A 14,576-nucleotide genomic window follows, 5' to 3' on the forward strand; every position below is an offset into this window, starting at 1 on the left:
AATCCTTTGATGCTGCTATGGTTGATAAAGGCCATAGAGCTAGAAAGTGAACGCTGGAAGACCAGGGTCTTTCTGTTTGTAAAGTGTAGATTTTATCTTATGAGTCGTAGCAGCACCTAAAACAACTGGAGTGTCTTAAAACACGTGGCGTTCCTAGGACCAGGCAGTGGGGCAAAACCAAAAGCAGAGAGGGGGCTTGGTGACAGCTGAGATTCTCTAGCTACACAAGATACTTCCTTTCAGGGTGACCCTAATGTCTTCTGCAGCCCTTGCATTTAACCTAGTGTCATGGAAAGTGACCTAGCCTAGAAAGAGCAGCTACCAGAAAGCCTCTCGCCATTGTGAAGTGATATTTGACCAAGATTTTAGATTTCTGTACTGAAAACCCCGTAAACTTCAGTCACAGTGGAATACCAAGGCCAGAAAGGTCTCTTGAGTTTGGAAAACTTGTGGACAAGAAAATCAGTTGGGATAGAGGTGGTAAAAGGAAACATTTTGCCAGCTTTCCTGAGATGTTTGGGTATTTAGAGAGACTTAATTAATTATAGTTTAATATTTTGTATGTAAGAAAGCCTCGACATTTCAGCTTACGCTATGCGTTTCCTTCGTCATCTATACGGGATTTGCATAAGCCAATTTATAGATATAGCCAACTATGCCTTAAACTGGCACTTTTCCTGGTCCAAATACACTTGTCTGTATCCTCAGAAGAGTGGGGTGTGCAGGCAGCTGGGTGGGAAGACAGGGCCTGTGCCGGAAGTTCAACCATCTGTGGCTCTGAGTCACATTTCAGAGTCGCATTCGTCAGTATTTTAAAATACAGGAAAAAAAAAAATCAAAAAATGTTAAACATATCCTTACTAAAACACAAGGCTTTTACATATATTCTAAGGATAAATAAACGTTGTGCTTTTTTGCCTGGGGAAGGTTTTCGGTCTTTTAAAATCATTCATTCTCTTTTTTCCTCTATTATTTCTAATTGTATCAAAAGTATTGTTTCATAAAACTTGTCAAAAATAAACCATTACAGATATATTTATTACGCATCTGACCATGAATTGCCATAAATCCCTCCCATAAATAAATGACTCTCAGCGACCAGGAGACATAAAGACATTTCGTGAGTCGATTTCCTGCAGTGTAAGTTTGAAAACATCCTTCTAGGCAAGGTTTGATAATGTCATGAATCTTGAGTTAGACTAAGATGCAATATTGTAAGCAGTATTTGGTTCAAGATTCCAAAACATTTTTTTTGTTTGTTTCAACAATTCATTCATTCAACAAATGTTTATAGAGCACATGCTGTGTGCCAGGCAGTGTTCTGGCACTGTGGATACAGCAGTGACAAGTTAGTTGTGCCCTGTTGGAGCTTGAAATCTAGTAGAGGAGAAATGTAAAAGGCAAACAAGCAAGTAAATGTGCAGTAAAATTTTGGGAAAAAGAATAAAGTTGGCACATCATCAAATAGCGTGTCTTGTTTAGAGGGACAAGCTCTGAAAAGAGATTTGAATTATGTGAACAAGCCTTCGTTAATTCTGGGGCAAAAAAATGTACCCTGTGGAGGGAACAGCAATGGTAAAGGCTCTAAACTAGAACTGACCATAGGGTACTTACAAAGATGGTAGACTGGAGATGGAACATTTTATAATCCAGTTCTTATAAAGATCACAAAGAACAAACCATCTTTAATAGTAACTACTTTTCTCTTTACTTCTCAGTTGCACAGTTTGTCTAGCTAGTTGGAATTTATTTGATCCTGGTGCTTTGTAGACTTCCTTTCCACAATATCTAGTAAATTGAAGTCCCTGAGTTTGTTACAATGTTCTTTTAATCTCCTAGGAAATAATGAACCACAATGCAAAACTCCCTATATTCAATGTACCAAAACAGTCATGCATGGAATGATTCCTCACGACCTCAGTAAATGGAGTGTGGGTCCTTACGCAGCTGGCTTACTTTCAGAGAGTGACTTAGGCATTGGGGAGAATCATGCCCAGCATGTCATTTTAGATGTTGCTGCATAACGGAAAAAATACGGCAGAGGGAAGGCATTGGTGGCCATAAAAGAAGTTTCAGATGGCATCTATGTTACTTATTATTTGCATTTTATATCAGTGAAGGTCTAAAGGGGTTCTTTCTTTGAATCATACAGTGAATTTGTCTTCTAAGTATATGGAAACATTGAGTCTTTATAGATGTAAATTTAAAAAAAAATTATTTTCCTTTCAAGCATCACAACCATGTTCAGTATTTTTTGAATTGAGTCCTGTTCTTATCAGTAGTGTTTTTAACCAAGTCGAAATGATTACATGTTGCTTTGAAAAAGTGGAATGAAGATTGATGGAGAAGGTAAATATACCTTCCGTTTGGGAGACGCTGACATGAAGTGTGACCATTCATTGTCCATGTCTGCTGTGTCTAGGAACATATGTGATGACGGTCACTGCAATTGATGCTGACGATCCAAATGCCCTCAATGGGATGCTGAGGTACAGAATCCTGTCCCAGGCACCAAGCAGCCCTTCGCCCAACATGTTTACAATCAACAACGAGACTGGGGACATCATCACAGTGGCAGCTGGACTAGACAGAGAGGTAAGCCAACCGACATCTGTATTTGAATTTGTTTGTAATCTTAAAAGTGCACAGGGTCACATACAGTTCGTCTCCAGGTAATAACGACTCCACAAGATGATTCACAATGCTCACGGTCACGAAGAAATCTATTGTACTGCTTTCTACAGAACTTCAAGTTGGTCAGATGATCTAGGTATACTGGATAAATCTTTGCTGGTCCATGTAATATTTAATGTGATCATTGACTAAGTTATGCCAATAACCCTCTGGCATCTCGTTTTTACAGTTCTTGGCATTTTTCTGTTTTCCCTCACATTCAAAGGTTTTGGTGAGGAATTAAGTGAAAAATCATGCCCAAATAAAGTATACATAAATTTAGGATAATTTTTAACGTTCGTATTTCTAAGAGGCTACAGATAACATGTATGATGAGTATTTTTGTGGCCTCCTGATTTAGTGCAGAAGAGATGATCTCCTTCCCTTTAACTTTAAATAAGATTAACTTATTTAACAGGTTTGAACACCAAGAATGGCATTCATTCTGCTGACAAGCCTTTAAAGTTCTAAATTCAGAGAAACACATTTCTGGCCTAATATTTTGTTGCAAAGGCATAAAATCTTGACAGTATTGAACTATTATGTAGTATCACAGGCTGAGAGGGAATAGGTATTTGAGTCATTCCAGATGGGTCATCTCGCTGTGACAGACCTGAGCCCATCATGCTCCGGCACCCTGCTGTGTTTTGTTCACGTGATTCCTTCTGCCAGGAATGTCTTGCCCATTTTTCTTGATCTTGAACCTTCCAATTCTTCATGCTGCCATTCAAGCCCTGCTTATATCCTTTCCTGAAAACTCTAGCCCTCACAAATTTTTTACACCCTTTCTCTATTCTGTTCTGACCATTTCCTTAGAGATTCTCAAGGTCATTAGTGACCACTGGTGATCACTGTGTGAGTGAATTATCCAGGTGCCAACTCATAGAGATCCGTGCTTGTAGATTTCTGGCTGAGCCAGCTTTTGTAGTGATAAGACCTCATATTATGTGTGTCAAAAGGAACCAACCATTAGACCTACCATACTAAATATTATTGACAAGGATTTTAGGAGTTGGTTTTTATGACGCTTTATTTGCCTTAGTAAGTAGCATCCACTCGAATTGGATTGAAGAAAACATTACTATTGCAATTCATTATATACGCAAGATAGTGCTAGCAACACTTTAATAAAGTAATATGAGCCAATCAAGATTACTTAATTCACAACTGAGCTGAGACCTTACTTAGGAGTTAGATGTATGGCTATTACATTGTGCTTATTAATTCCCACGTGTCAACAATTCTTCCTCTAGGAATGTTTTGCACCAGAGATGGTTGAAATTTAGTTTTTGCAGTAGTACCTTTAGTTCAGTGATATTTGGAACATGTATGTCTTTACACCTCTTCCATTACTGTATGAAATACTATTCTTAAATGTCAGTAAATTCAGCATGAATGCTATATTTTATATGAGAATATGTTATATTTTTTAATATTGTCTCTTGAGTGCCAGGCTGCTCACATACTAAGTTGGTACAGCTCATCTCCCAAAGCTCATATTTCTCTTTCATTTCACACTCTCATTGTGAGATACAGAAATGGGGCTTCATCTTGTTTTCATACGGTAATATTCACATTTAGCCTCACTGTTTTATGAAAAGCAAGAGGCATAGAGAATGAAAGATAGTTTTGCCAAAGCAAACCAACTGTATTTAAAAATCAAAGAGACTGTATTTAGTTTAGAGGGTGAAAGTCGGAAGTCAGGCTGTACTTTGGGTAAGGATGTCTTGCGGTGAACGGAAGCAGCTATCCACGACCCGATGAAATGAATGTGGAGGTGAATTCAAAGCCAGTGAATCACGGGTTAGATACAGTATGAGAAATTGCTCCTTAACAGTGAAATTATTAAACACAACAACGAGTTACTAGGGAAAATTACAGAAAACCTTCCTTTCCTAAAATTCATTTAACATGGGGAAAACGTCTGTCTTGGGTGGTTTATGGTAATTCTGCCTGAGGCCGCGGGGTACCTTATTCTGACATCTCCGGGCCTCCGTGCTGGCTGGAGATGCTCTTATTTCAATTAGAATTCACAGTTTTCTTTATGTTGAGTCATTTCCGTTGTCATCCTCCCAGGATGGATGACACCTTTAAGTGATTCCTAATCACTGAAATGCTTACTGAGATTCAGCTTTTTATTTACCTTTCATCTCCACGTTTAAAAAAAAATTCCAATTCTTGGGGTTTTTCCAGGCCTAAAGCTGTACCCACCATACTTGCCAGTCTTCAATTTTTTAATCTCCACCTGATTTCTTTTTTTTGGGGGGTTTCCAAATACATTTTTTAAAATTTATTTTATTGAAGTATAGTTGATTTACAATGTTATGTTAATTTCTGCTGTACTGCAAAGTGATTCCGTTTTACATATATCCTTTTTATCAGTTTTATAAAATATTCTTTTTCATGTTCTTTTCCATCATGGTTGATTACAGGATATTGAATATAGTTCCCTGTACTATACAGTAGGACCTTGTTGTTTATCCACCTGACTTCTTGTTGCCTGATTTGGTGGTACCCATTCCTGGCATTTTCTTCTTTGCTCCAGCTTTTATATGTCCATCTCCTGCCCTTTTCGGTCAGGACTACTGATGAGTTACCCTCTGCTTCACTAGGTTTGAATCATTCTGGCTTTGCCTGTGATGGGCTATTTGACCTTCAGTGTATTAACCTGAAACCTCAGCTCCCCCGTCTGTAAATGGGGGTGATAATATTACATCTACTCCATGGGACGGTTGTAAGGATGATGTAACGCGAGGCAGAAAGCATTCAGAATAGTGTCCAATACATACTAACTCTCATTTTCCCTGCTGCCATCGTAAATCCATTCCCAGCATCCAGTTACGATCACCATCACTTTGACTCTTCATCATAATTTTTCTCATGATGAAGAAAGAATTATGCTTCCTGTTTTCCACGCCCAATAATATGTTTACTCGTGCCCTCGATTCTGTGTTCTCTCCTGAAGGAATGTTTTCCTGTTTCCTGTGGTCTTGGTCTTCCCTCCTCTGCAGGTTCCCTCCTACAAACCCCACTGGTTCCTTCATAATCCACAACCCACAGCATGAAGTCAGAGCTCTTTAACGTGGCGCTCCAGACCCTCTAGCACACTGGTCCCAAAGCCTTCTTTAGTCCAAGCTCCTAGAATTCCTTACGTCCTGCTAAGGAGCCACTGATGCCCTCCGCCCATACAGCCACATGTCAGTCCTTGTACAGATCTGAACTTATTCTATTCTTCTCTGTCTTTTGTTTCCCCTGCCTGAAGATTTCTGTCCCATCTCTCTATAGAGCAGGCTAATGCTCGCTCTCCAAGAGCCGGGTCCTCAGCCCCTCCCCAGGGCACACACAGCGGCGTGTGTTCCTCCAGATACACGGAGACCGTGTTACGTGGACAACATACCTGCCTGCCAGCTCCCGGTATTCACTGAGGTCCATGTGCTCCTCTTTTCACCTTGAACAGGAACCTGGAAGAAAAGTTCAAGTTACTCGATTTTCTTCTTGTCAACAGCAGACTCCTAAGAAGGGCAGCCCATACTCACCTCTCACCCCTCCCTTTTCCTGGTCTCCTTGGAATCTGGCTTTCCACCTCCTTCCCCCACTCAGGATTCACTCAGGCCATGCCTGTATTCCCACTTGCTTGGAGGGCACTCATATAGCACAACAATTAATGGTACAGACTCTGGACTCAGAGAGACCTGGATTCAAATCTTTTCTTAGCTGCTTATGACTCGGTGTCAATGGGCAAAGCTTCCCTGGCTCCCTAAGCCTTGGTTTCCTCCTCTGTAAAATGGGGATGAAAACAGTCCACCTGCCTTATAGGTTTATTTTGAGGACTAAATGAGACACAATGTATAGTGTGGCTCATAGTTAGTGCTCCTTTGCAATAAATGTTATTTTTTTATTATCAAGGCCCTTAGAACAGTGCCCCGGTATACAGTAACCATTCAAAAAAAATGTTTTAGCCCACAAACTTACAAGGTAGATAGCACTGTCAGCCCCATTTCACAGATGAGGGAACTGGGGCTTTGCATTTAAGAATTTGAACAGGGTCACGAACCTGCACCCCCCTCCCAAGTTCTCAGACATTATTACTTACTTGTCCATCCTTGAACTCAATGCATCTTTTCAAAAGCAAACCTATCATCTCCTTAAACCTGTGCTTCCTGAGGAATTTCCTATTTCATGTGATCAGTGTGCCACCTCCCCAGTTTCTCAAGATCATGGTCTATACCTCCCTTTCCTGTGCCCTGCCTTCCATCCACTGATTGATTTAGCCGTCAAGTTCCTCTCAGTCTACCCCCAAAATGCGTCTTGCATTCATTCCTCCCTCCAGGTTTGGAGGACTAGTTGAAGGCACCCTATGAAAGCTTCCTCCCATCACTTCTTCCTACTCTCACTATGGTTGCATTGCACATTTGGCCCTGTGACCCCTTCATAGTTGTCTCTTTCACTTAATGGCAGCAAAGCCATCTCTGGTTTTGTTCATTATTTTCTCCAGGTAAGCACTACACTGCCTGGCACCTAGTAGACACTCATTAATTGTGTGCCAAATGGATGACTGACTGTTCTCACCTCTTCGTTCACTTAGAGCACTCTGGTTCAGGGCTCTAGTTTCAAAAGTGTGGCACACAAGTATAATGGTTTTAACTGATACACGTAGGGAAGCCTCTAGGGAAAACCAGAGACCACAAGTCTTTTAGATGCTACTCCATCAAGTAGAGACTGCCAGAGCACAGGCATTGCAGTGTGTTTAGTTGTAGAGTTATATTTATGGCAAGTGATGCTACTTTTCCATTTACAGTACTTTTACAATAAATTGTTTTTTAAAAGGGAGTTCACGTCAAGATAAATAGTAAGTGACTCATGGTGTAGAAATATGAGGATATAGCAGAATTGGGAAGATGGTATATGAATCAGTTTAGCGGTTTGGGAAACAGTGAGCTAGTTTATGCTCCCAGTATATATGTTTTAATGAATAAATGATAGCTAGCCATGTAAATAAGGAGATGGTTTTTCCCAAACCTGAAGTGATTTTTATAATATAATGCAAGGCCCGAGGTTTCCCATACATTCACCCACCAGCTACAGATTCAAAAGCATTTGTCCCTTGCTTATGCTGTGTCAGGCATTACGCTATATGCCAGGGACCTAAAGGTCTGCAAAGCAGTGACCCGGGGGAGGGGTGTGGGTATATGTGTATGTAGCCGGGGAGGACAGACAGATGGACTGATAACAGCCTCAGAAACTAGAAACAGTGATAGAGGTGTGTCCTGAGTAGGCAAACAGCTCTTCCTCAAGGACTTTCAGAAGTCATCTCTGAGGCGACTTTAAGCTTCGTGTTTGCTAGGCTCAGATAAAGGGGGAAGGGTATTCTGGGCCAGGGTTTCTCAACCTCGGCTCTGTTGACATTTTGGACAGGATAAGTCTCTGTTGTGGGAGCCTGTCCTGTGCATCGTAGGTGTTTAGTAGCGTCTGTGGTCTCTACCCATTAGACGTCAGTAGCACTACCCAGTTGTGACAACCAGGAATGTCTCAGGTTATTGACAAATATCCCCTGGGGGAGATGTAGGGCCAAATCGCTCCAGTTAAGAACCACTGATTCAGGCAGAGGAAAATGCCAAATGCAGTGGCGCAGGGATGCGATAGGCATTTGAAGATAAATACAAACAGCTCAAGGTATGGGGTCAGTGAATGGAAGGTGAGAGCTTTGGTGGGAAAGGTGAGTCACAGACATGGAAGGATTGACAGCAAGCAGAGGGGTTGAGACTTTGTCCTTTCTAGAACAGAAAGCAAGGAAATGTTTTTAAGCAAAGCCCCCTTGATCAGATGCAAAACTATGAGGGTGGGAAGTCAAATTCTTATGAAATCTAAATGTCAGTCATTCAGAACCAGATGCCAAGTGACTAAATTAGGCAAGAAGCTCTAAATAGTTTGGTTGTCTAAAACATAGACTGCGATGACTTCCTTACTAAATGTAAAAGCATTTTTACCAATCAGGCACTTAAAATTGGAGATTATATTATCTACCAAATTGATATTTTTCTTTACTCGAAGAAGCACCGCATTTTAGAAATAACAATGTTCTTTTGTAACTTAGATATCTGAAGACTCGCTTGAAGCAATGGGAAATTTCAGGTATTAGCTACTGATCCCAATATTTCAGCTCAGTGGAAAATTGTACATATTATGCTTATATAATTCTAAAGATCACTGTAAAGTAGACATTAACAGAGAACCATGTCTCCAGATAATACCTATGTACACTTTTTATCTTCTGTAAAAAATTCCATTTTTTTTCTTTTTTGAGAATGTTCATCTGTTTCTGCAAATAGCAGCCAACAAAAATGGCATTTCAAAGTCATAACAAATTTTTCTTTTTCATGATTTTCAGCTGGGAGGCTGAATTGAATGCCCTACAAAATTCTCTTGTTAACTGTGAGAGCATTGTGCCGAAATGACACTCTTGATTGGGAATGGAAATCATTGAGAAATATTTTAGCCTATGTAAGCATTATGGTGAGGGGTTATGGGTTAAGAAAAATTAAAATGGCTCAACCAACACTATTCCTTTGTTTCTTTTTTTTTTTCCCAATCAAAAAAGTGGGTGTTTTTTTTGGAAGACAAAGGAAAAGGAACTGAAATAACTGCTAGAGATTGGCGTCTTGGTGGACAGACACTAAAAATTGAATGTGTGAGGTTTGACTTTCCCTCCTACCCCTTTCTTTGCCTTGCCTTTGCCACTAACAGCTAAAGCAAGAGCTACAATTTGTGTCTGTTCTCTCTAAGCTCCAGAAATCCCTCAAGAGTGGCCATTCATAATGTTGGCTATACTTAGAATTAGAGAAAACTACTCGTTGCAGTGACTGTTTATTTTTGTATGAAGAAGTGAGTTCTGTTGTTCAGGATGTTTTAACATGTTTCAATGATCTATGTTTTTTATCTGTGCCAGTTTCCACAGAGATTTCTAATGATTTCAGGTATTTGTTTTGTTTAGGTTTTCCTAATACAGAACTTCATCAACTAGTGCTGTAGACGTTTCAGACGATCTCACGGTTTTTCTCTGAGACACATTACAGCTGAATATGGCTCCCCTTTAAAAACTTCAGTCTGGAATTTGAAAGCAGTGATGCTATTTGATATTAACCATCTATATGAAAATGTATCCGTATTCATTATAGGTCTGTGGACCCAATGAGTGTTATGCCCAAATAGCAGTCCACTGAGTATGCAACTATTAAATACCTACTGTGTTACAAAATGAAGGATATAGACACCCTTTATTCTGGTTTTGACTTCATTTAACAATGTCTCTCTCCTCTATAGTTGTAAATAGTATACACTAACGGAAATTTGGAGAAAATTACTGTATCAACCTTGGTATAATAGAAGGAACATCTTTAAGGATATTAAAAGGAAAGCATATATACTTTATGAATTATATATGCTTTCTTCTCTCTCAAGTTTCTTTATTGTTTTCAGTATCCTAAACCGAGTAGAAATTAACGTCTGAGAAAGTAAATACAAACCACATGACTTGAATGCTTGATGACAATGTTGTGAAGTTCAGAAGAAAAAGAAAGGTTGAGACCAGATGGAAGTTTCAGCTTCGCAGTGAATTTCACACATCTGCCACGCTTTCCTTTCCGCCAGTAGAGGCGAAAACATATAGTTGAATCTCTCTAGACAAGGACCAGACCTGTGCTTCACAAGTTAAAGTAAACTCCACTTGGGAAGTTTTGAGTCCTGTTAATCAGGGTGAATAATGCTGTGCTTTCCGTGTGTAATCAAGAGCCGTTTACAGAACAACTGTTACGTCTTCTTGAGGAATTCGTTGCCTTTAAGTTGTTATCTTTATGTCTTTTTAGAAAGTGCAACAGTATACGTTAATAATTCAAGCTACAGACATGGAAGGCAATCCCACATATGGCCTTTCAAACACAGCCACGGCTGTCATCACGGTGACAGATGTCAACGACAATCCTCCGGAGTTTACTGCCATGACAGTAAGTACAGACTGTCACTCACGGAAGTCTAGGCCTGCGGTCCATTACTGAGAAGTTTTGTCATGAATAATAAACGCGTTAAAACAGAGCTGGAACTTGCTTCATTCTTCTCATTGTAGAATGGCTACTGACCCCTAAGTTTCCTGTCACTTACACCAGGGTTTTAAATAAGGCACCGAAGTAATTTGTTTTGTCGTTCTCTCCAAGTCCACTGATAAAGCTGTTAAAACATGCTGCCTGGAAGAAATGCCCTAAAGAGACTTTATGCTGTTATAACAAAATATTTATAAATATCTTCAGTTGCACGAACCACGTGACTGATGGATGCTACTTTGTCAGCATATAATTATGATCTCTTGAGTAAAATGATTTCCTTCAGACAAGTCCTTTACTCCTGCCCACTCCCCCCCCCACCCAGATACTCACCGAAGGACGCTAATTTAATATTAATGAAACTGTAACATAATTTCAAAAAAAAAATTTGAGGGCCGAAAAAAGTTATAGTATTTTTAAAGTCAAACATAAATGCTGTGATTACCTGCATTACTGATCTCCTCGTTTCGTGTGGATAATAAAGATGTAATGGGGTGGTAACATCAGGGCAGTGTGGTCATCAAGACACACCGTCCTTCAGCAGTGCCTGTCGCTCCTCTGACTGAGCTTTGTCTTTTCTTATAGTTCTATGGCGAAGTCCCTGAAAACAGGGTAGAGATCATAGTTGCTAATCTAACTGTGACAGACAAGGATCAGCCCCACACGCCAGCCTGGAACGCCGTCTACAGAATCAGCGGCGGGGACCCCGCCGGACGCTTTGCCATTCAGACCGACCCCAACAGTAACGACGGCTTAGTCACCGTAGTAAAAGTAAGTGCGATGGTCTCTCTGATGGCCACTCTGCAGCAACCCATAGATGCCACCCCTTAGTTTGTTATTGAATCTCAGGACTTTTTTCTTCTGAACATCTCTGAATCTGAGTTAATGTATTTGGAGGAGTCACGTTTGTTATTTTTCACTTATGCCGAGGCCAACATAGATAGTCTCACTTTATCCCTGGAATATGATTGTGTTTCAGTCATCGGGGAGTTTTAACAGTGAAGACAGGACAGCCCTCAACAGTGCTGTCAGTGCCATGGATATGTTAGTGATATGTTACATCATGGATTTTTGATGGCCAATTGATAGCTATTAAGAAGGATGCCCCACACGTACTATTCTTATGTCTACAGGTTGCTACTAGAGTATTGGCTCAGGGAACAAACCAGAAAATATCACAGACATAATACAGGGTGAGTGTAGGCAAGGAGAGGGCCTATGCTCTTAAAAGGTTTCGAATTTACATTGCTGTTTTTTTTCTTTTTTTTTAAGTATTAGCTTGCATTGCCTTTTGTTTTTTTTTAAATTTTTTATTTAATTTTGGCTGCGTTGGGTCTTTGTTGCTGCACGTGGGCTTTCTCCAGTTGCGGTGAGCGGGGGCCACTCCCTACCATGGCGCACGGGCTTCTTGTTACGGTGGCGTCCCCCATCGTGGAGCACGGGCTTCAGGCGCACTGGCCCCAGCAGTTGTGGCTCGCGGGCTCTAGAGCACAGGCTCAGTAGTTGTGCACGGGCTTAGTTGCTCTGCGGCATGTGGGATCTTCCCAGACCAGGGCTCGAGCCCGCGTCCCCTGCATTGGCAGGCGGAGGTCAACCACTGTGCCACCAGGGAAGTCCCTACATTGCTGTTTTTAAGTGCTATTTTCAAGACTTTAAGAAATTGGTCCTTCTGATCCTTAATTGTCAAAAAAAAATAAAGCTGAGTGCCGGAAGTAAAAGGGATGTTAACTTCAAGGGTAACAAAATAGATGGTACTAACGGATGGAAGAGCTCTTTGAAGCGATCATCTCTTTTTAGCCATCCAGGGAAGAGAGCTGCTTCTTTGCCTCACATCCCAACACTCTTGATTTGTAAGGGAACCTGAATGTTGGTCTTACAGAGAAAGGTATACCAAGGGCTCCCTTGCCAAGAATGTTATATGTGCGTGAGTAGAACGGTAATCTCCCCCTTGAGGTGGGAGTGGGAAATTCTCTGAACACAGCATAGTGAGTGACAGTGCCACCCCTCTGTCTTCGAATCCCAGCTCTGCCCTTCGTAGTGGAGACAACATGGCAGGTTTTTTAAGCCTCAGGTTCTTACACAGACAGTGAGGAGATAACTGGTACCTAAGTCTCAATGTTGTTCTATGGGATAAATAAGCTTAATACCCATTAAAGGTCTTAGCAAAAGTAAATGTTGTCAGGGATGTTTCATGGAGCTAATGCGCTTACTCAAAAGAATTGTCTTCTTTCTTGGCTTCTTTGCCGTCTTGTTGAAAATAATTCAGAAAGGGAAGTTGAACTGGGGATTGTAGAGTGAGAGGGAAGAAACTCTGAAGAGTTGAGGAGGTGGTCTAGGTGAAGAAACTGGTGTGGTCTGTGCTAATATTGTGGCTTCCTCGTAGCTGCTGCCCTTGGTCCTTCTTAGACTCTCCAGGATGGCATGAGAGCTCTCCAAGCTCTTTTTTTCATACTGTTATGCACAGTAATGCTTACCTGCACCTCAGCTAGAAGATGGTCAGGGAAATTAAGAGGGAAAGTCCAGTCTGGTCCCTTGACTCCTGGTAACTTTTCTGTTGACAATGGGATTCAGTGGAACTCTGGAAGTTAATATTTACATTAAGGTTATTTGCTCATTGCCTTTATCTAGAGTGGCATTCTTAGATTTGGGATTTGTACAGACCAGTAAAATCCCCAAAATTATTCTGGAAAACAGCCAGAAAAAATAAAGTTTTTAGTTTGCTAACTAAGGAAAAAATAAAAATCCTTCTACCTACAAACACTACTGTTTATTTAAGGTGTATATGTGTGTGTAGTCTAAAATGTATACTTCAAATTATGAATGATACTTTTAAATAGAGTAAGTTTAGCTTTATGAGGAAAAAAAAAAATCACATTTTCCAGTTTTTGTTTTGTCCACTTTTGTCCACTTTGTTGACCACAGACTGGTAAAAGCTTTCCTGGATGAGGAGTGGTCTTTGTACCAGTGTTTGAGAGTACAATCGACACCATCATGTTCTCACTTGATCCCAGATTATTTAGTATTTTTTTTTATTTTTGGTCAACAGTGCTGTTCTTAAGAATAACTCAGTTGTTAGATGTAGCTAAATAAATACAGCGTGCAATAGTAATAAGCATTATTTTGTGAACAGAAGTCTGTGAAATGCCCAAGATATATAAATATCTTATATAAGTAGGTTAAATTGAGATAAATGTTTCAGTCAATGGCCATGCTAATGCATATTTTCCAGAAATTTGAGAGGAACCTACGGTGTAGTGAATGAAAAATTAATGTTTTAGAAATGGAGTTGCTAGAAGGATAAACTGCAGAATGCAAATATTCTTATTTCCTGCAAAAATACGGTTTCTCCTTTAAAAAAATTTTTTTTTTCTTTTTCCAGCCAATCGACTTTGAAACAAATAGGATGTATGTCCTTACTGTCGCTGCAGAAAATCAAGTGCCATTAGCCAAGGGTATTCAGCACCCACCTCAGTCAACTGCAACTGTGTCTGTCACAGTTATTGATGTGAATGAAAACCCTTATTTTGCCCCAAATCCTAAGATCATTCGCCAAGAGGAAGGTCTTCACGCCGGTACCATGTTAACAACGTTCACTGCTCAGGACCCAGATCGATATATGCAGCAAAATATTAGGTATCAAATGCCATTTTGTAATTTACGTTCTGTTCTATGCTGTGCACAAAATCTATTCACCATCTGAGTGAGAAATTTTCATTAGCACGCAAACTCCTTATTACGAGATTATTTTTAATTCTTTGATGAAGTTTCTTCAGTGGACCCATGCGTGTCTTATATCAGAAATATAAGATG

The 14,576-nt window shown here is 40.2% G+C and overlaps 1 protein-coding gene across 1 annotated transcript in view; it reads left to right on the forward strand.

Moving 5' to 3' along the window:
• Positions 1-14,576, forward strand: part of CDH2 (cadherin 2) — a 216,107-nt gene that overhangs the window by 162,918 nt on the left and 38,613 nt on the right. The window contains exons 7-10 of the mRNA XM_030876459.2: positions 2,423-2,595; positions 10,536-10,673; positions 11,352-11,537; positions 14,146-14,399. Of these exons, the coding sequence (XP_030732319.1) occupies positions 2,423-2,595; positions 10,536-10,673; positions 11,352-11,537; positions 14,146-14,399 (751 nt within the window). The remainder of the gene's footprint in view (positions 1-2,422; positions 2,596-10,535; positions 10,674-11,351; positions 11,538-14,145; positions 14,400-14,576) is intronic.

Source organism: Globicephala melas, chromosome 13 (genome assembly GCF_963455315.2).
Source record: "Globicephala melas chromosome 13, mGloMel1.2, whole genome shotgun sequence".
In the NCBI taxonomy this organism is placed as follows: domain Eukaryota; kingdom Metazoa; phylum Chordata; class Mammalia; order Artiodactyla; family Delphinidae; genus Globicephala; species Globicephala melas.